Raw genomic sequence first — 23,805 nt, 5'->3', positions numbered from 1 at the left:
CCATCCGCTTTAAGGTTCAAATTGGCTACGTGAAATTTAAACTTTGGGAAGTTGTCTAGAGAAACTTCAGCTGAGCCAAAACTGGTGGTTGATGTTTGCGAGTTAGAAATGCCTATTATAGAGACTTTGTCTAGGTCATTTAGCTGAGCTGTACCTATTTTGTCTTGTCTCAATATTGAAATTCCTGCACCAGTGTCAATTAATAGAATTACGGGTTGATTTTCTATTTGGAATGTGCAATGTAATAAGTTCTCGGGAGGTACGTCATTTAGAGGCGATACGGAGTAGGATTGAATAGGGTTTGAATCGGTAGGAATAGTATTCTGAGGTTTTGGGTTAGGTTTAGGTTTGGGTTTAGGCTTTGAATGGTATCGTGATTTGGTAGATTTACGGGATTTCGTAGGAATAGTGGGTTTGGCATGATTTTTTGAGAAATTGGTGAAATCAGTGGAAATGGTAGGTTTGGTAACGTTAGTTGGAATAGTAGAACTCGTAGGTATGTTGGATTCGGTGGAAATAGTAGGTTTGTTAGAATTAGTAGGTTTTGCGGAGCTCGCAGATCTAGTATTGTTGAAAGATTCGGAGTTAGTAATTACATCAGTACTGCGGGTTTGGGGCTGGTTACCCTGTTCGTGAGTTACCGATTTTGATTGAAATTCAGATACAGTGTTCGAGGATATTGAATCTTGATTGGTTTGCGTAGATGCATCTTTGTATTGTCTCCGATAGACTGGCGATGCGTCATTGATTTCCTTAGAGGCAGTTATATTGTGTCCCCGATGGACTGGATTTTGGAAACTGCGACTAAGACTTTGTTTGGGCAGAGTAGGTCTGCTTACCATTTGAGTTGGAAATTCTCTAGGTTCAAACTCGGTGTCGGAGTTTGGATCATTGAGCAGGAGGCTGAAGCGATTTCCGACGAGCTGCTCATTTCGTTGGTCGCTTCGCAGTTTAAATTATTTGCATAAGCTGGAGGAGCTGGTAGGGCACGTTGTATTAGTGGGCGTGTCTGTGCCGAAGGGGTTGGTAAGGCTCGTTGTGTTGACGGGCGCGTTTGTGCCAGAGAGGCTGGCAACGTGTTTCGTATGAGGGAGTCCGACTGGATATTATTGCGCAAGTTATTGTTATATGCTCTTTTGCGACATTCAGATATTAGATGACCTGGATTTTTGCAATAGTTACAGGTTTTCGTATTTGATGGGTATGAATTATAAGTTGTACGAGGATTAGGAATGATTTGAGTTCGTTGTAAGCTGGGTTTATGTTGATTCGTGTTATTTTTAAATAAGGATTGCCTAGCTGTGTTCATAGCTCGTATTTTTTCTTCTTCTATGGCAAAACGCCCAGCTACAGTTAGGTTTTGGAAACCTCGCGTTCTTAGCATCGTACCTATTTCGGAGCTAATGCCGTTAACGAAGACGCTTAAGGCGGTCTCTTCTGTTGTTGCCATCCGACCTAATAACGTATTGTCTTTGATTTCGGTATTTAGTTTTTCAACTATTTTGCTTCGGCATAAGTCGACTCTGTGGAAGAAGTCGGTTATGCTTTCGGCTGGTTTTTGGAACATCGACTGTAGTTCTAAATTGAGATGTGAAATCGTCTTGACATTGGAGAATTTCTCAATAAGGTAGGACTTAAGGTCTTCCCATGAAGTATATTGTTTAGAGTGGACATCGGAAGCACATGTACCCGTTATGTTATTTAGTGCATAGACGAGTAGGATTTGTTCCTTCTCGGCGTCTGCTAGAAGAAATGCAGAGTCACAAGACCGGACAAATCTGTAGATTTGTTGTGATTCTGCGGTGTCGAATGTTGGGATGAGTTTTAATAACGTGTTAATTTCTAGAGGCATTGTGTTTGTGTCGTGTATCGGCGATTAAGATAAGTTGGGATATAGAGAGTTGGTGTATGGTTCGTTTTTTATGGATTTAGGCATGTAGAAATAGGATAAATAGATATAAAATAGTACACACAAGGAAAAAAATAGGAATTGAGCAGACAAATTAAGCCACTTACCACAGTAACATCAAGATGAGGAGCATTGCGTTCGGCGACATTTGTTAAAAGCTTGCAGCTACCGTACGTTTTGAGCTATTGTCTCTTGACGCACGTTCTTGTCGTCTTAAATTTGCACAATTAATTTAATTTGTTACGCAATTATCCTACCGAACTGCGCCAATTTGTTACGTAATTAAAGGGCTTAATAAAAACTAATAAATTTAATCTATAAAGATGAATAATATTTAAACAATAATTAAAACAAAGAACTTATACTTAAAGAAACAGAGTAACAGTGTAGAACAGAGTTTGAAATAGAATGTTTGGATTTTGGGATATCTGGGTTATATATGTGATTTGGAACTGGAGAGGATAATGAATGGTCTAAAGGACGAGGGCGAGATTTGGTTTGTTTACATAATAATGATTTGTTTACAATATAATGGAGTACATTTTAAAATAGGCTTATTTACTAATGTGAGGTTTAAAGGTTATAGATAGGTACAATTATAGGTTAGTAGGTATAGTTAGATATATTATTAAATTATATTGAGTTAGTACTTATCTCTAATACTTAGGTATAGCTTAGGTATAGAAGTACTTAATATGGAGATATGGAGGTTATCTAACAGACTTACCCTGGTCACAATCGACGAACCGTGTGAGCTGGAAATTTATGGAATTCACCTCCACCACCGCATTATCGTAGAATCAGATAATATATAGATGATTCCAATTATTAGACTACCTCAATTAAACACAAATGAGACTCTATCTGGTGCAAGTGTAGTTAACATGGAAGCAATTAGTTTAGACGAAGTGAAATACATGGCCTTTTCAGTGAAACATAGTGCTGTTGTTGAAAGTGTTATAAACGATCAAAAGGACAGTAAATTCAGTGTAATTTTAGGATATCTGACATCAGGTTTCGTAGTTTTAAGTATTTTTGTCTTCTTATGTTACTCCTGGCTAAAATCGCCAAACTGTTCATTAATTAAGAAAAATCATCGGAATGAATCTAGAATCGATCCTTCCGATAATTTTCCTCTTAGGGATGGAGGAGTTATGGTTCGCCCATCTGTGTTAGATTAAGACGTACCTATAGTGTTCCACGAATGTAAATTGCGTGGTCAGCGTCTAGACGCGGTGGCGATCTGCGCGTCGCCCGATTATTATTTCATTATTAAAGCAGCCTCAATATCGGCTTTACGTGTTTTAATTAATCATTTTCCCTGATGAAAATCTCAGGGAAAACCCTAAAAGCTCCCGTAATCAAAAGTACGTTGACGTGTGGAGCCGATCAACGACCAATATATTTAAAATAACTATTGACGTGTGGAGCCGTTCAATGGTTAATCCTATCCGAAAAGAATTATGGTCCCCTGTGATACACGGCGCTCAGGACCGCTCAGAGGCACAGCATCGACCTTCCCAACTTACCACCCATTCTTCCTTCTACTAGAGCCTTCTTCGTGGACCTGTTCCCCTCACATCCTGTCACTTAACACTACATATAACTGTATTCATATGAAAATTATGAGCAGTGTCTTGTGTGTTAAAAATAAAACTAAAAAAAAAAGCTGTTGTCATGTGGAATGAGCAGCTAAACATAATATGAAAATGACAGTTGACTGTTGTCATGTCGAATGAGCAGTTACAAACTATGAAATAATCTATTTACTTAACTGTTGTCATGTGGAATGACCAGTTACACATTACATAAAAATAATTTATTCACTCAACTAATGCCATGTGCTATGTGTAAATAATAACTTTATCATTTATTCCACTGTTGTCTGGGTAATGAGCAAGTTACGTAAGGGCGGCTACCTGGAGCGGGGGTTGAAGGTAGAAGTCCTTTTTGGTTGTGAAAATGATTTTATTAGGACATTCGTGTCGACGTTAGGACACGAAGGCCTTTATTGACTATATCTTATCTAAATTACACATACTACTTATGCTAGATTAATGATGCCTTAATACTATGCTATATGATTTTATATCAGTGTCCCCTCTTACATCTATACTCAGTTAGCACCAGAAATCACGTGCGGTACTGGCTGCAGACCTTGATGACTCTATGTGCCGGAACGTGATGAGATGGCATATTTCCACACGTAGCTGGGCTGCTGGAAGACATGTTAGCTCCCCCGGCGATGCCTGGGTTTTATATAGAATATAGCTAAGGATAGCTGTATCCGTAACTAGCAGATAAACACAAATGAATTTACTTTGATCTGTTTTCGCGTAGAACGAGCAGTATGAAATAACAACATCTTTACAGTTTAAATATGAACTAAGTTTTTCAACACTTAGGATTCTCCTTGGTCTAAGGAAAAACCTACATTGCAAAAATGTTGCTTCTAAATAAATAAGACAATAAGAATCTATAGGTCTAGGTTTACTGTGGAAGTGCCTAGCTTCAAAACTAAATTTTTGTCTAGAGAACTGAACCGGGAGAAAAGCGCTGCAGAGCACGCATCGCCCGCAGAATGGCCGTGTCGCCGCGGAGACTTCACCGGCTTTCAATAAACTTATATTTTTTATAAATCCATTGTTACTGATCAAATTCTACAATTTAAGTTATTTATAAACTAATATTTTACTTGTTTCTAAACGAATCTTTGTATGCTTTGAAGTAAGTAGGCACTCGTTTTGTTTCCTATTTGTTTTTGTGTAAATGTTTTGCTGTTCAGATTGCTGGAGAATCAATGTTAAAATATTGAGATAATTTAAGAAGCTGTTTAGATCCGTTCTAGGCTTAGTTTACTTATTTGTTACTAAATAAGCATTCAAATTGTTTGTTACTATCCAAACAAGAGCCAATCGAAACGCGTGCAATGCGGTCCGGCCAATGGGAGCTGAGTATGACTGTCGTCACGCAAAGCGAGAAAATGGTGGGACGCTGTTTGCTTGGACGCGTTTCGATCAGTGAGAATTTAGCATAAAATTTTCGGCTCGCGCTAGGGAAGGGCTAGTAGGAGAAAACTCTGCCCAATTTTAGTGTCAAAATAGAAAATAGACGACTCTGTGTTGGCTAGGTCTTATTAGCTCGAAATAGTACTTACAAAGTAGTTTTGAGTTGTGTTTAATGTGAGTTGCCGCAATCCTTGAAAGTAGTAGGGGATTCGCCGGTTCTGGCCCACCTGCTGGGCCCCCTCCCAGCCTCGGCCCCCTCCGCCGGTCGGTCAAGGATTCGCCGGTTCTGGCCCACCTGCTGGGCCCCCTCCCAGCCTCGGCCCCCTCCGCCGGTCGGTCAACTTCGAAATCTTAAAAAAAAAAAAAAAAAAAATTTTGGGGTGCGCTGAATCGTTTGCGCTCACTCCCGTGTTCGTATCTCTAACCGTTTAAAAGTTAGCTTTTCGTCATAATTAATCCCTAGTTCGTTATCTACTTGCTAATGACCTACTAATCACCCTCTATTGTTCGCATGCTCGCTGCTTCATTTCATGGAAATTACAAAGGAAACTCTTATCTCTCATAAGTACTATTTATTGGCCCCCATATATTGATTTAAATAATTCTAACAAGAACATATCATTCTCTAGCGTATTTTTATTGAATAAATCTAAAAAATCTGAACTTGTATAGTAGCCCGTAAACATGAAATACAAATATTATTATACTATATTCGCCGCAAACTGCTGTATAATCATTTTGAATCCTCCTTGTATTGAAATGCCACATTCTTGTATTTCTTTCCAGGAACTGCTTATGATATTTAATTGGTGGTCGTCCAAATGAATCAAAATATTGTCCAACACCATTTATATCTATATACATGGCTATCCAATGGGACCCTGGTCTGTAATCGGGGTCTAAATTGCTGATTAAATAGGCTGGCGTTCCAACATAAATCGGTAATCGGTTAGCAGCATACACATTGTTTTGAAGACTTGGGTGGATTCTTCTTAAATATGTCTTTATCTCAATTGTATTCATATTACTTCAATACTACTGATCTTATCGTTGCAGAGGATCATAAAGGAATGGAAAGTAAGACCATGTTATTTCAGATATATTATATATCATCATCATCATCAACACATCGCCGGCTCACTACAGAGCACGGGTCTCCTCTCCGAATGAAAAGGGTTTTTGGTCATAGTCTACCACGCTGGCCAAGTGCGGATTGGCAGACTTCACACACTTATTTAATTACTTAAAACGCACATGACTCTGAAAAGTTACAGGTGCATGCCCGGGATCGAACCCTTGACCTCCGATTAGGAGGTGGACGTCTTAACCACTGACTTTCACTACACATCATATTATAAATAATGGTGGATAACCTAAAATAAAATAAAAAATATTTCTTTTATCAGTGTTTTATTACAAACCTCAATATTAATGTAGGTACAAATTATAACTTAATCTATTTACAAAATTAGGTTTCTTAACTGCTATAGTCCACGCTTACATTACGATTTTTATCAATTTCAATAACATTATCAAACTCTGCGTATACGATACAGTTAATGGTTTCAGGGATAGCTGTATCAAATCGAACTTCTAGCCTAACACTACCGTGCTTTATAAGATTCCAATGACTAGAGTGAGCTGATAAATCAGGAGTTAAATCAAATGCTAAGAGACAATAGCCTTTTGCATATTGTTCCCTAGATATTCCGTTCCCTTCATTTAAAAAATGGATTCCCGTCCCTGAGAATAACGTATGATAGGCTGAACTGAAAGTATTACTATCGAATGATGGCTGCAAAGCTTTTGAAGGTATTTGTTGACCATCAATATATAAACTAAATGTATTCATATGATAATTTTCAAAGTTAATGGATTTTTCGGAAGAGTTCCATTAAATGCTGCATTGTTAACAAATCCGACAATACATCTTTTAGGAACTTGACCAAGAAAAATATTATCGAGCGTTTTACCATGAACCCCTGAAGGAATTGTTAAAACTTTAACTTCCGCTCGAGTTATTGGATATTTTGCAGTAGTAGATGCTAAAACTTTTTGATGTGCAAGTAATACAGTCGGATTTATCCGCGCGCGTCGAACTATAAGAGTCGCATCTGTGATACACACTTTAAGTTTCAAATCAGTTGAAGAGGCCATAAGACTGAAAGTTTCCCTTGAGCGAATTAATTTAACACACATTTCAACACCATTAATCAAAAATTTTTCCTGGTTAAATATATCTCCATGTAAGTGTCCAATCATTTCTATTTCTTTGCTTTCGGCTGCAAGAGTCTGCCTTTTACTAAAACCTGTATTTTTTTCATCTACCGAATCCATACTTCCTGCAGTATCTTCATACCAAAGACCGCAAGTCAGATGAGACTCTTTTGCTGCTGGTGCATAGTTTAATAATGTCTCAATATAAGCACGGTAAGCGTACGTATTGTTTGGCGGTGAAATGAGTTTTTGATTCAAATATACATCTAGCTGACTGAAGACTGAATGTAACCAATTGTTAATTGGAGCTACAGCTGTAGATGAACTAAGTTTTGATAAATCTTGATTCACTATCTTCGCTTTTAAATGGATCAACGTATGCGACAAATCTATGTAGTCATCACTCGTTCCAGGTATTTGAAATTCTATAGGTCCATCATCAGCAAGGGATGAAATGGGTTTGTAATGAATCCATAGTCCATTTTCTATACTTGTTTGTGTCGATGGCAAAGCAAATAAATCTAACTCTGATTTAATACACTCACATGAATGATTATGTAAAAAAGACATAATTAATTAGAGAATATATCTTTTATTTTATTTTGACTTAGCCTTGATTTTTTAATAGCTTTCACTTTAGCTGTCAGCGGTTGAATGAATGAAGATTGGCGTTTTCTTTTAGTTATATATCCTGAACCAGACATATTAATTCTGTCTATCTTGTCATGAGCTTTTCTTTTTAAGTTTGAACTAGCTTCCTTAAGACGAGTTTTGATAGAATCTTCCATAGGTCGTGCACTAACCATATCCGATAGAAGACCAACACCTGTATTTAATGCTTCTTTTCCTATAGCTCGAGCACCACTAGAGAGTAGTGGTAAAATAGACCTAAACAATCCTCCAAGAAAACTACCAATACCATGACCACGTTGATATGGTACACCTTTATAAATTACTCCAATACCTGATCCAGCTTGATGTGAATAATATTGCTCGTAAGGACATGTTATATTGGTTCGATAAGAATCCATTATAATTTTCTAAAATGAAGTTTAATACACACTGTTCCAAACTGGAATGGGATTTTATTTCCTGTGCTTGACCTTATATCTATTTCAATAGTATCAAACTCACGCCGCATAACAGGTAAATAGTGAGGTGGTGAGAAAATATGCATTTTATTTGCTCCATATACATATGCTGTTGTATCTAACGGTACAATTCTAAGAAGGGGAGCCATTACATCTCCCACAATTTGTGGTTCTATTATATCACAATAAACAAACAATTGAGATGGTAACCCTAATTTTAAATTAGAAGGATAGGTCCCAATTTTATTTACTATAAGATTTTTGTTTGGTTCAAATCCAAGTTGTAAACATAATTTGGTTGACAACCTAAGTGAGTCAATTGAGTTATCCAAAATTGATATTGATACATGTTTGGTTATTTCATCATAATTAAATACTATTTCATCAAAAGTATTTCTATTTAAAGTTGCTATCACATGTTGAATGCTGTCATAATTTATAGCAGGAATACGTCCTTTATAGTGCACTAATGAATGTTTTTCATCATCAGGCATCAAAACCCACTTAGATGTGTTAATAACATTTTCATTTTCTTGAACAGTAAATACGGTGCAAGGATATTGAATTTCTACAACTCCAACAAACCATTCACCTTCTAATACAAGGGATTTTGGTAACTTCGTTGAAAACATAGTTGTTTTGTTTTCCGGAAAGTATTCCATTGAACTATTACTAAGTAAAGTTAAATAAAAGTTTTCCTTTATCATATTTGATTTAAATTAGATTCTAAAACCCAACTGTTAAATTTATCAGGATAACCTTTCCACTTCACTAACACTTCTTTTCTGTTGCCAGAGTATCGAGAACTAATGATTTTATCTATTTTATAACTTGAGGAGGGATCATAATATACTTTCTGTAATTCTTTTTCATAAAAAGTTCCAACTATGGCTTCGTTTTGTAAATCTTTCAATGTATAAACTATATACGGGGATCTATCTATTATTGAAGATATAATAAATATTTCATCACTCCAGTTAGATTCATAACCCTTTGAAAGATGTGTTTGTATTTTGAAATTCTTACATTATCACCAACATGAAATTTGGGTAGTGAATTTTGTGATGATGGTTTATTAGTTGCTTTTCTATCGTATAAATTTCTCCAAACAGTCATTATATTGTTAGAACTAACATCACAAGGACTCATCTTAATACTAGAATGAAAACTATGGTTATACGAATATATCAAGTCTTGTAAAATATTGTAGCAGATCCAGACATCTCCACTGATGCGTGTGTGCACCACGCCGCTTGGCGCCTGACTGAGCTACATTTTGATCGCACGTTCCTTATATAGAAGCTGTAGTGACTAGTGAGACGAGTACTCCGATGTATGGACGGGACCTCCGCGCTGCGCCGCTGACTGCTGCTAACTGAGCTGCAAGACAACGTTCCTTGCCTTATATAAGCGACACCGTGGTCACACCTGTTGTACGAAACCGCTTGCTGCGCATGCGTCCATCTCGTAGTTTATGATTGGCTATTTGTTAATTATTATGCTCATGTACTCGTCGGTGTAGTTATGTCTTACGCGCCCTAAGATCCTATATAGCAAATACCCTAATAAATGAATTCATGATCACAAAATCGAGTTTTATTCGAATTGCCTAATAACAAAGATATGGACGGCAACAATATCTATGTATTTATATGTATTTTTATATGTGAAATAGCGCCACATTTTAGATTTTAGAGTTCTTTGAAACCTTTCTACAATACTTGCTTTTATATCAGGATTATTTGTAGTATAATAATTTATATTTTTACTTTTAAAATATTTTTTTACATCTTTAGAAACAAACTCAGTACCTTTATCAGATTGTATGTGTGTTGGAGTCGCACTAGATTCATTAAATATACTTTCAAAACATTCAATTATTGTTTCAGAATTTTTCTTTTTCATCGACCTAGCATAAGCATATTTACTAAAGACATCAATAACACACAATATATAGTTAAAACCATCATTATATTTCGAATAAGTTCTCATTTCACTAAGATCAGCTTGCCATAATTCATTTAGATTTGATAATATGTATTTGTTTCGAGAAAACTTTCTGTGAACAGGTTTATGTAGAGTGTAAGTTTCTTGTGATTGCAACCATTTCTTTACATCCATTTTAGTCATTTTACCTATCATGGTCTTTGATAATTTATCAATGCTACTAAAGCCAGCAGGGTGTTTTGGATCATAATATATATTATTAATTTCTAATAAGGGGTCCATTTTTCCCAGTCAATTTTGTTCTTAATTTTTTTTAAATATTTATCACTACTACCTTGTGGGGTATTTAAAGTTCCTTCATTAGAGGTATAGTTCCCTTCGAGTGATTTCATCTGAAGTTGATGAATAAAATCAGACCTCTTAGAATTTCCGATGTAAGTCAGTGGTATTTTAATTGAATGTAATGCCTTGGCAAACTTTTCCCAACCTATTGGATCACTTTTTTTTAGTGGTCTCAATGAATCATTTATTAAATCAACAATATTACTTCCAGGAATTTTTTCTTTATTAATTATCACTGTACCATCATCATCATCCCAATAAATTGTGTTTTTGCTTAAAGAAATCAAGTTTAATAACAGCTCACCTTTTTTCAAATATGATTTTGGTATAAGACTTAGTATTTGAGTTATTGTGTAACGTGATTCATTATTTTTATTTAAATTATTATTTTCTTTCACTTCAGCTGTTGATGTCTCTAACGACACTAAGTTTTTATTTTCTATGTCGTTATTTTTATAACTCTTGTTTTCATTTATATTGTCAGTTATAATTGGTAATTCTATAGGTTGACGTTCTCCTTCGGTAAAATGTAGGTATCTTTGTAGAATTTGTAGGAATAAAATACATTTTTTACGATCTTCGATATTACTATTTAAAATCTTCTGCATTTCTGCATCTAATCGGGACATAGGATTTTCAGTATTGGTATGTTGTTTTAGTTTTTCTATAAAACTAGACTCAACAAGCAACATTTTTTTGGCATTTTCCATTTTAAACTAATGCTGATACCAATCCGCTCAAAATAGAATCCAAAATCAAAGGTAAAAATGCTCCTCCTTTTTGAATCAATATCTTTTTTCTAAGTTTATTTTTTCCCTTGCTAACCAAAGTGCGAAGTATATTTTTAAATTTTTTTAATTTTTTCTTTTGTTTGCCTTCCAATGGAATTTTACCTTGTAATACGTTGTGAATGCATTCACAAATGCAATTTATCTCTTCTTCTTCACACGATTTTAATAATGCTTTTTGATATTTAGGTTTAAGTGTATGCAACGCTTGTAGCAGCTCTTTATGTGTCTTTAGGCTTCGAGGCATTATTTGTAAATGATAGGAATTTGATGATTCTTTAAATATTTATAATCTTTTGTTGGAATATATACTACGCAATATTCATCGGAGGGAAATATTTTTGATTTAATTCGACACATGTCATTTGTATCTTGTTTAAGATCAATCATCAAATATCCATGTGCTTGTTTCGTTGCATCCTTATAGGCATCCTCAATGAATTTTGAATTTTCTGGTGACACTTGTCTCGACAAGTATCGTATTTGTGTTTTATCACGAGGATTTTTTAAATAAATAATGTAACTTGAATTCAAAGACATATCTCTTTGACCTTTTCCCTGATGAAATAAATTTTGAGTAATATAAAAAACACTTAAGTTTCTGTGATGACTACCTTTAGTGAAAATATCTACAATACGACCATCAGATTCCCTCATAAGATCGTCGATTATAACGAGGTGAGCATCTTTACCATCAAACATTGTAAGATCAGGAATTCCCTGATGATAGTTAACATTTGGTAAATTGTAAAGTGGTTGCATTTCATCATAACACCAAGTTATTTGAGTAAAGTCTCTACTGCAAATTTCTTTTGCATATTTTATGAAATTTGTAACAAAATTTGACTTTCCACAACCACTTGGACCAGCTACGATTGCTGTAAATGGATGAATAAAACAGTACATTGTGACGTGTGTTTCTTGAAAGGTTTTAAAATAGAATGAGACATTTCAGTTACTTTATAAGATTTTATTTTACTTAATATACATGTAATGAAATGACATTTCATAAAATTGAGTTTGCCGCGCTTCGCGCGTGTATCAACTTGTCTGTGGTGGAGTGAGTGACGCATTGTGTGCAATGGCGTAATTACGTTGTTTTGATTTGTAAAAAGATAATTTAACGGATAAAGTTGAGGAGGCGATATTAGTGAACTTTAAATGTCGTTTCTTTGTTTTTCAGGTGAGAACTCATAGTTTGTTGTACCTATGTTCCTACCTAATATTGTAAAAGTAAACGGGTGTTAAAATAAAACTTTGTTTTTCAGAGAAACCATTTATGTTTAATTGCAAAAATCCTCAACAATATAATCTTATAAAACGACATTTTCGTTAACTAAAGGAAGATGGACCGGCTGCAATTTGAGTTTACGATGATAGCTTCAAGTGATGGCAAATCTAATGTATTGGCCATAACCTCAATATCTACAGAAGAAGGAAAATGTTATGTTTTACCTGATGAGTTGAAGCCGATGATTCACCATACGTATATTGTTAAAATGAACACTTTCTCAAAAATAAAAAATAGCATAAAAAAAAGACACCAAAGTAGAAAAATATGGATAAAATTGGATGAAAATCTAAAGAAAACGTACATAGATGAGGAAGGTAATATGCAATTCTCAGATCAATATTTAGAAGAAATGAGCACAAAACAACCAGAACACAGAGATGACAGTTTGCAACATATCTTGGAAAAATTAATAGAAACTACAACCAAGAAAGAAAATCAACATAACCTAAAACATATTTCAGAGAAATTTATTATTGAAAAATTCACAAGCAAGAACCCTAATGCAATGCAATGGATAGAGAAGTTTGAAAAAGAATGTGAGCGCTTTAATATAACAAAAGATGAAACAAAAATAGACATATTGAGGTTATTTTTAGAAAAATCTTGTTTAGATTGGTATAGCTCGATGGTTATAAAATTAACAGTAAATTCTGAATGGAAGGAATGGAAAGACAAATTTTTGGAAACTTTTAAAAATCAAGGATGGGACATGGTCACAACTGCCCTCGCATTCAGGTATAAAGAAGGATTGTTGATTGATTATGCTATAAAAAAAGAGCGGCTCATACTAGATATAAACAAATCGATAGACCCGAAAACAATGACAGATCTGATTGCAACAGGTCTACCTGGGTTTATCCTAAATAGGTTAAACAGGGACGAACTCAACAACACTACTGATTTGTTCAACGAGATAAGAAAATATGAAGGTATGATATACAAGAAAAACTCAACTATAAGAAAAAGTGGTACATTTTTTTATAAAAATAAAACGAATGAGAAGAAGCCATGTAAGACTTGTGAATCTTTGGACAAAGGAATTAAATATCATCCGGAGGAGTCATGTTGGTTTAAAAAAAATAAAAATGAATCTGAAAAGCTCTTTAAAGCTAATAACTCCATTATTGAAGTAGACATGAATACTGAAAAAAAAAAGAGTAAGTACACCATTAATCAAAATCAAGCTTTTATTAGAAAATAAATTAGAAGTGAGCGGCATTTATGATTCAGGCTCACATATCTCGTTAATAAATTCAAGACTGATTAAAGTGAAAGAAAAAAAAGATAATGTGAATATAGCATATATGAAAACGGTTAATGGTGTGAAGAAGACAGATGGCTTGATAACAATAAAAATAAAAATCTTTGATTTAGAAGAAGAGGTGGATGTATATATAATAGAAAATGAGGATTTTGATGATTTTATAGTCGGATTGGATATGATAAAGAAATTCAAATTAACACAAAATGAGGACTTGCGGATAGAGCAAAAGAAAACAACAAATAAAATAGACATGATGTCTAAAGATAACACAAATGAAGATAAGAATATAAAAGCATATGCAATAAATTTCAATGAACACATAGAAACACAGGAATTTGTTAGTATGACAGACCATTTAGATAATGAAAAGAAAATTGAGATAGAGAAAATTATAAAGGAATATAAAACAATTTTTGCTAAGGACAAGTATGATATAGGATCAGTTAAAGATTATGAAGCTCGTATAGATTTACTAGTAAATAGATACTGTAGTAAAAGACCATACAGATGTACAATAGAAGATAAATTAGAAATTGAAGAGCAAATATCCATGTTACTAAAGAATAATTTAATCGAAGAATCCTACAGTCCATTCGCTGCACCAGTGACTTTAGCATTTAAAAAAGGTGAAAATAGAAAATCCCGCTTATGTGTAGATTTCAGAGAACTAAATAAAATTGTTGTACCACAAGCTCAACCTTTCCCATTAATAGATGATTTGATTATTAAAACTAGAAATTGTAAATATTTTACCACGCTGGATATAAACTCAGCATTTTGGGCAATACCACTACGGGTACAAGATAGAAATAAAACAGGATTTGTCACACAAGATGGCCACTTCCAGTGGACCTGCCTCCCTTTTGGCTTGAAAACATCACCAGCAATTTTCCAGAGAATTTTAAGCAATATTCTAAGAAAGCACAATCTCACAGGATACTCCGTAAACTATATTGATGATATTTTGATATACTCGTCCACTTTTGAAGAACATATAAAACACATAAGAAGTGTATTAGAGGCAATAATAAAAGAAGGCTTTAGATTGAAATTTAAAAAATGTACCTTTGCTTCAGACTCAGTAAAGTATCTTGGCCATGTAATTCAGAACAATTCGGTTAGACCACTAAAAGACAATTTGATTTCAATAAGATCTTTTCCAACTCCTAAGACGCAAAAGAATATCAGACAATTTTTGGGAAAAATCAACTTCTACCATGAATACATACCAAGAAGCGCAATTATCTTAGATCCATTACATAATTTATTAAGAAAAAATCAAAAGTTTGTGTGGTCAGAGAAGTGTGAAGAATCATTTAATCAAATAAAAAGATATTTATGTTCTCAGCCGATATTGGAAATATATGACAAAGACTTATCAATAAAAATCTTTACAGATGCATCCTTAGAGGGCATCGGGGCAATACTAAAACAAACACAACTAGATGGTAAAGACAAACCGGTGGCATATTTCTCAAAAAAACTGAATGAATCTCAAAAACGGAAAAAGGCTATATATTTGGAATGTCTTGCTATGAAAGAAGCTGTTAAATACTGGCAACACTGGCTCATTGGAAAACAATTCACTATCTACTCAGACCACAAACCTCTAGAGAACATGAACATTAAAAGCAGGACAGACGAAGAATTGGGTGATCTCACATATTACCTATCGCAATATGACTTCACAGTAAAATACATACCTGGTAAAGAAAATGTAGAAGCAGACTGTTTGAGCCGAAACCCTGTATTAGAATCAGAAGATAACAAAGAGGAACTATTGAAAATAGTTAATTTAATACAAATAAAAGATATAGTTGAAGACCAAGAGAAAAATGAAACAATAAAAGAAAAGAGAAATCTTATACACAAAAATAGAATTTATTATAAAAAAATAAAGAAACATGAAAAGATTATCCTTTCAGAAGAATTTAGTAAAAGACTCATAAAAAAGGTGCATGAAGATTTATGCCATATTGGGATCAGACAATTGCAGAAAAAAATAAGTCCAATATATACAGCTAAAAACCTAACAAAAAATATCATAAATATTTGTAAAACATGTGAAATATGCATAAAAAATAAATCAAGATGTCAAGGAAAATTTGGATTAATGTCACAACTGGGACCAGCCACAAAACCATTTGAGATTATGTCAATGGATACTATCGGTGGCTTTGGAGGCTCTAGGTCAACAAAAAAATACCTACACCTTTTAGTTGATCACTACACGAGATATGCATTTATTGCGACTTCAAAAACACAGAATGCAAGTGACTTTATAAAACTTACAAAAAATGTGCTAGAGACAGACGAGATTGGAATAATTCTGACAGATCAATATCCGGGCATCAATTCAAGAGAATTTAAGCAACATTTGCAAGAGAATAATATTAAACTAATTTTTACAGCTGTGAATACACCATTCTCGAACGGCTTGAACGAGAGATTAAATCAAACAGTAGTAAATAAAATAAGATGCAAAATAAATGAGAAAAATAATAAGAGAACATGGACAACAGTGGCAAGAGAATGTATACAGAAATATAATGAAACAGAACACTCCGTTACAGGCTTTGCACCAAAATATTTACTGGATGGTACGAATGTTAGTATTCTACCAAATGAATTAAAAATAACAGAAAGGGAAGACAAGTGGATGGCTGATAGAAAATTGGCATTAGAGAATACAATAAAATCCCACATGTACAACAAGAAAGTATTTGATAGAAATAGGAAAATTCAAGAGTTTAATATAGGAGACAGTGTATATGTAGAAAATGGAAATAGATTGAATAGAAAGAAATTAGACGAATTAAAAATAGGCCCTTTCAAGATAATAGAGAAAATATCGAACTCCATGTATAGGATTGACACTGGTAACAGAAAAACAGAATCAACTTTATTCCACATAACAAAATTACAACCTGTCACAACAGAGGCTAAAGAAGATGAAGTAGCGGAAAACGAATATGAAGATAACTTATAGGTATATTGTGTGGATATGTTGTTTAGAATTTTCGCTCTTAAGGGGGGGAGATGTAATGAAATGACATTTCATAAAATTGAGTTTGCCGCGCTTCGCGCGTGTATCAACTTGTCTGTGGTGGAGTGAGTGACGCATTGTGTGCAATGGCGTAATTACGTTGTTTTGATTTGTAAAAAGATAATTTAACGGATAAAGTTGAGGAGGCGATATTAGTGAACTTTAAATGTCGTTTCTTTGTTTTTCAGGTGAGAACTCATAGTTTGTTGTACCTATGTTCCTACCTAATATTGTAAAAGTAAACGGGTGTTAAAATAAAACTTTGTTTTTCAGAGAAACCATTTATGTTTAATTGCAAAAATCCTCAACAATATAATCTTATATACCTATATTTGAATGCTGAAAACAGGTGTATTCAAATGCTTGAATACTGAATGATACTATATTTAAATACTGAATAATGGATCTATTTGAATACTTGAATACTGAATAATGGATATATTTGAATACTTGATGATAATCGAATGCATGATTTGTATACTGTATTTATTCAAATGCGTCATCAAATATTGAATAATAAGAATAAGGTAAAAGCAAATAAAACAACCAAACTTTAGTACATAAGTTTATTATCTAAACACCATTTTCTTAAACATAGAACATTTTTTAATGCACATATTTTAGTATGAAAAATACAGCTATATAAATCACTAGCCATATATTTTTCATGTAAACTTTACCAAATTTGGGCAATCTTTATCATCTAAATTATAAATTGTGCTTTTTTCTAACATTTGCATTAACCACAATCGTTTTTCACCGCCTTTAACATAAATAGTTTTATCTTGTAAAATCTTTTGAATAATATATTTGTAGTTCGAGTACGGTATGTGTCCCTCACTCCAAAAACATCCTCTATTTCTTTCAATCCAACAAACATGTTTTCTTTCAGTTTTCGACAAATCATAAAATGGACATGGCGGCTTGATCAGAAAAGTTTGTATGCGGTTATTAGAATGAATAGCAATTTCTTTTAAAATGAACTCATTTCCATCAGTTTTGAAACCTTGAATATCTACTATTATAGGAATCATGATAGTTTTCGAACAATGTTACTCAGCGGCTTATATTCTATTAGCCGATCGTTTATAATCAGACAGTAAGCAGTCGTATTTTCAGGGATATCTTGTGAACATTCTATTTCTAATCGAACATCCACCGGTCTCGATTTAAAATTTTCGTTTTGTCTTGAACAATCAATAATAAAAAGCGGTGCTTTGTCTTTAAATTTAACCAAAGCAACGGGTCCGCAGGAGCGTTGTAGTAAGACTGACGAAACTTTGTGTACATTTCATATAATAAACTATATTTATTTTCGTCAAATTTGAGATTTGGATATTCGTAAGGATAATATTGTGAATTCAGAAATAATGTTACATTAGTTACTTTACAATGATCAAAAAGAGAACCATCTACAGATTTTTTATTTTTTTTATTTGTTTGTAGCCCTAATATAACATACCGAGGCTTTTCCAACTGTGAAGCCGTTTTGATTGACCAAGAATGTTTTGTAGTCCTAGGCAAAAATGCATCATATTCATATAAATCCCAATTTCTGAAAGCTAACTGAATAGGTTTGTCTTTTTCTAATAGTTTCAGCAACGTCAGCCTTTCACGATCTGATACTTTAACATGCGGAACACGCCATTGTATTCTCTCTATTTCTATTTGTATGTTGTTGGCATCATCTAATTTTACACTGTTTAGATTAGAATTGCTTCGGTTTAAAACAAGTTCATGTTTGCAATTCATAATTATTTTAGTATAATCTTCAGCAAATCCCATTATTTTATTCAACGGAATTATTACACTGAAAGAGCCGTCGTTACTTTTAAATCCGTTTATATTCCAACCCCATATAGCTGCAACATTACTTTGACCAGCATCCATAGATATAAACGATTTTATTGTTGTCGTTATTCCAGGATTCTTAATACGATCTATTTCAACACCATTCATTTCATATCTGATGTCTTGAAACAAAAACATCATTGCATTGTTAGTGAACTCAACAGGCGTGCTAATAGGTTTATGATCTTTACCAATAATTGTTGCTTTTCCTTCAATGTAGATAAAGCTAGCGGAGGGTAATACATAGATATCTTGTTGGTGTATAGGAATCCGGATCTCATCGTTTTCTTTAAAACTGTTATTATAAGGGCTATATGTATGAATTTCATAGCTTTCAATAGAATTATCATGCTGCGGTAAATCAGTGATCTGTAGTATATTCATCGTATTTTAAATCCTAATGAGCGAAGAAATTCTTTATTTATTTTTGTAAGTGTTTTATTAGATTTGATACGTCTGCGACCTTGTTGAACTCGGGGAGTTGTAATGCGTTTTATCACAGTATTTGGATTTTTATTGTACACAATCATCCTGTTTTCTTAAGTGGAGGCGCAGGTGGAAACACTCTTCTCAGAAATCAATGTACTGACCTTGCTCGTTAAGAATTTTTATATTTATAGATGATATGATATTTTTATTTACAGGAAAGTAAATAATGGTTTTCGGTACTTCTATGAATCTATATCCGGGTGGAACGTTTGGCACAAATTCGTACAGAATATGAGATGGATATCCGTTAATATACGATCCCTTTATAAGATCACATTCGACTCTTATCGTGGACAAAGGGAGAATGTTAACAGGGTTTTCCGATTCGTGCCATTTATTTGCTTCTAATTTAACATTTCGATAACCTAATATAGAACCTATACTGTTCTCCACATCAAAATTTAACGCATTCGAGCAATTTATTAGACATTTTAAAGTATTGTTATTTGGTTTGATCATAACATCGCAATCTACGACTTTACTTCGTATATAGTCAGCTATATCATAGAGATCATAAGTACCACAAGGTATTTTTAGTTTTTTGCCATTTCCGTAAGCAAATACATTATTGTTCTCGTTAATGTTTGGTATTGAATTAAGAACAGAAAAGTAAACTAAACCACACTCATAATTGTCGTCTATATTCAGAGATGGTTGAAAATATGATTCAAGTGATGACTTTTGACTCGTGATGGTTATCGCAATAGACATGACTACAAACTAAACGATCTTAAGTGTTTACGAACTATTTATTTATTTTATTTCCATTCCAAAATTTATGCAAAAACTTTAAACACAAATGCCCACAATTATACGGATGATCTCGCTGAATGTTATCATAGTTATAATACATTTCAGATCCAAAATATCTTATCAATTCTTTTGTTTGTGTGTGTTTGGTGGTTTTAAATTACCGTAACTGTCGAAGTACTCGATATGATTATTGTATTTCGCGTAGGCTACCCAATGACTGCCAGGATTTTTTGAACTATCTAAATTAACGATTCCGCATTCTCTTTTAAAGGGATGGTTAGGTAATTCATCTCTCATGAACACTCCACGAAAATAAGGAATATTTTTAGAATAATTCATAATATCTATATTAGTGAGAGCTCTATTAGGTAGCCGGTTATTTAGTTTTTTTTGTTAGAAACGCAAATTCCAAGACCTTTCTTGAAGGGCTTAATGCTTAATCCATTTCCAATAGATAATGACCCAATTTTTTCATTATGCCTTTTTAATTCATCCAGCCGTTTTTCGGCCGCTTTGCAATCATTTATTGCTTTAGCTATTCCAGACACTCCACCAGCTAAGCTACCGACTGCAGACAACCCAGCGAAAATAGGTATCAATGGTAGAAATCCTCCCGTTTTTGGGATAGGAATGATACGTGGGATTTTAACTTTTGCATTCGTTGCTAGTTCCTTAGCAGCGGCCATTGCCAATTTAATCGCCATACTTTTACCCTTAGGTTTGCATTTTTTAAGATGATTCTTTGCATGCGATATGATATGTTTCAATTGTTTCTTTATTCCGCCACTTGAACTTAAGTCGCTTACTTTATTTTTGATCCCAAAACCGGCACCATATTTAACTTTAGCTACCATTGCTTTATTGACTATATGAGCTGCTATTTTTTCTCCTAAACTAGCGTCTGTTGCTGTTATGCGGTTCCGCGCCATTTTCATCAGTTTTAAGTCAGCTTTATGACGATTGCTTAAATCAGATGATTGCCGATAGGCTATGTCGTGTTCTTTACAATATTCGTCCAACTGGTTAATAGCTTTCTTTTCATAAGATTTTGTACCTGGTCCGCAATAGTTATATCCGGGCAGGTGAAGTTCGATGGGTAAATGATTAATTAACCAATTTAATATACTGCTCTTGCTCATACTCTTTAATACACTGACTAAATCTCATAAAATAACTATTTAAATAGGAAATTTCATTAAACTCACAAAACCACATTCATCTTATCAATCCAGCTATTTTCAAGGGAAGATAATCCTAGCCATTTTACGAATATTTTGTTTCCCTTTTTTCTTAATACTTTTTCAACAAGGTATAAGTTTGGATGTTTGGTTTTCTGCAATTCTTGAGTATAAAATGCTCCTAAAATAGGTTGACTTCTAGAATCTTCGATTAAATATGTAGTCGGATTTGTATCATTCACTTTACTAATTTTAAATATTTCCGTCGACCAATTAGGTGTATATCCCTTTTCAAATACACCTTTATGCTTACTTATACGCACAAAATCTCCTACTTTCAAACATTTTAATTTATTTACAGCTCTAGACTGATATTTTTGATGATGATATCTTTCTAAAATCATTTTTTTATTACCTACGTTAACTTCACTTGGCTTTAAATTAATAGTACGATGATGCGAATTATTATAATTGTAAATTATTCTATCTAAGGTTCCATCAGTCCACTTGTATTTTCCGTTTAGGCTAAATTCTTTATACAATTTTGATTTTAATGTTCTTATCAATCTCTCAACGATCGATGCTTTTTTTGTGGTGTAAGTTGAATAGTGATTTATATTATATATCCTAGTTATATTTTTAAAATTATCGTTGTAAAATTCAGTCCCTAAATCAGTTTGTAAGTTTTTAGGCTTACGTCCTTTTTTTAATTATGTTTTGAAAGCCAGACATACATTTTCTTTTGTCTTGGATTTTAGCGGAATAGCCCAAGCATATTTTGAAAAAGTATCAATAATTACCAAAATGTATCTATAACCTGAGTTTTCCTTGGAAAAAATCTGCATATCTATCAAATCAGCTTGCCATAGGTCATCTATATCTCTCATTTCCACTGGCCTCCGTGGAAAGTTTACTCTAGCACATTTATGTATTTTGTTTATCACGTCTACTTTGCTCATTTCTTAGATCGACACCTCCCACGTAAGTTGTTGTAAGCCACAAAATTGGCATTTTGCGTTTTTTACATAACAATGCCTATTTTTATCTATTTTACACATTCAAATTTAAAAAATGCTAAAAATGCTATTTTTTAAGGTACTTATGAGACGTATAATGTTGTATTTTTCAAACAACGACGACGTAAAACATCACATCGACCTTTACAACGTTTTACGTAGGACGAGGTCACGCATTTGCGCCTTGTATGTAACACATACAACAGATCACGCCGGACTTCAAACACCAGGTTTGTGAGTCAAGTCTCCGATATATCTCGGTTGTCTAAGCATTTTTTTATTCTATTATCATATTTTACTAAGTAAATAGTGATGCCAAGCTAAACTATTGTATAGATTACTTACAACAATTTACGTCGTTGAGGATACCCAAAAACTGTGTTGTATAATGACATACAACCGTTTACGTTGCAGAATTATACTAATTTTTTTGTTAAGTAATACATACAATATTTTACATCGGTATTTGTCACTCAAAATTTTATTGTATGATGACATGCTATATTTTACGTTGCTATGACATATTTTTTTTCTTACATACAACATTGTACGCCAGTAAAACTAAGCTAAAGTTTAGTTTGATGACGATGTAAACCTATGATAGATAGTGAAATAAGTACTCGCTAATCCACTAGGATATCATGTAAGTAACAAAAAATCTACACAATATTGTATTATTTCAGAGCCTACCTTGCCAATAATAGGTTGGTAGAGACTTTCCAGGTGGTTGAGACTTTCTTTACGACCTATCGTCCGAAAATAATAAATAATTTCTATGACCATACTCTCAAGCTCATGGAAAAAAGACAACAAATGAAACTACAATCTAGAGCAGATGCATTTGCCTACCGGTAGATCTCTGATACACAAACACGCAACTTCGGAACTTTAACGCCGGATTAAAGATACCATACCAAGTTCATTGGGCACATTACGAGGAATAGTGGTACCATCGAACACCTCGTGGTATAAAGTCAGGTGGAGGGCACACGGCCACGTGGGCGTTCCCCAACTAGGTGGACAGACTTAATCCACTCCGCAACAAACACGCCTGTCTCCACGTGTGCACATAATGCCACCAACAGAAGTCGCTGGAGGGAGATCGCACGAGCATCAGTGAAAAATTCATAGCCACGACCACTCTGTCAAGAGTGAACGACTCAGAAGAAGAAAGATATCATAGAGTGGAGCAGGAGCTTAAAAATATTGGCAAATAAAAATTTTTTACAAAAAAAATAAAAACCGACTTCGTTACATAAACACTAAAAATTGAAAAATAATTTAATTTATTACCGAATATATTATGTATACAAGAGTTAATATAGTTCCATAATAATATTTTTTGGTGCCGGTGCCAATTAGCTTTAGCTGCGCGAATCGTCTAGACTTCATATTTTTATGGGACTCCACAATGGCACCTCATTGGCACCGACCCCAAAAAATATTATTATGGAACTATATTAACTCTTGTATACATAATATATTCGGTAATAAATTAAATTATTTTTCAATTTTTAGTGTTTATGTAACGAAGTCGGTTTTTATTTTTTTTGTAAAAAATTTTTATTTCACAATTTTTAGTGGCCCCATGAAATTATGCTATGACTGGTTA

The 23,805-nt window shown here is 33.7% G+C and overlaps 2 protein-coding genes across 2 annotated transcripts; both read right to left on the bottom strand.

Moving 5' to 3' along the window:
• Positions 1-812: 812 nt before the first annotated feature.
• Positions 813-1,866, bottom strand: LOC138404682 (uncharacterized). The gene has a single exon (XM_069509258.1). The coding sequence runs from the start codon at positions 1,850-1,852 to the stop codon at positions 836-838; it is 1,017 nt and encodes a 338-aa protein (XP_069365359.1). The 5' UTR covers positions 1,853-1,866; the 3' UTR covers positions 813-835.
• Positions 1,867-17,936: 16,070 nt separating this feature from the next.
• On the bottom strand, positions 17,937-19,141 carry LOC138404689 (uncharacterized). Its single transcript, XM_069509266.1, has 2 exons — positions 18,369-19,141; positions 17,937-18,093 (listed from the first exon to the last, which is right to left on the bottom strand). The coding sequence occupies exons 1-2, from the start codon at positions 19,139-19,141 to the stop codon at positions 17,937-17,939; spliced, it is 930 nt and encodes a 309-aa protein (XP_069365367.1).
• Between the last annotated feature and the right edge of the window lie 4,664 nt (positions 19,142-23,805).

The sequence above is a fragment of the Maniola hyperantus genome, unplaced genomic scaffold (assembly GCF_902806685.2).
Source record: "Maniola hyperantus unplaced genomic scaffold, iAphHyp1.2, whole genome shotgun sequence".
Lineage (NCBI taxonomy): Eukaryota > Metazoa > Arthropoda > Insecta > Lepidoptera > Nymphalidae > Maniola > Maniola hyperantus.
Note: the sequence above shows the minus strand (reverse complement) of the source record. Positions and strands in the feature narration are given on the sequence as shown.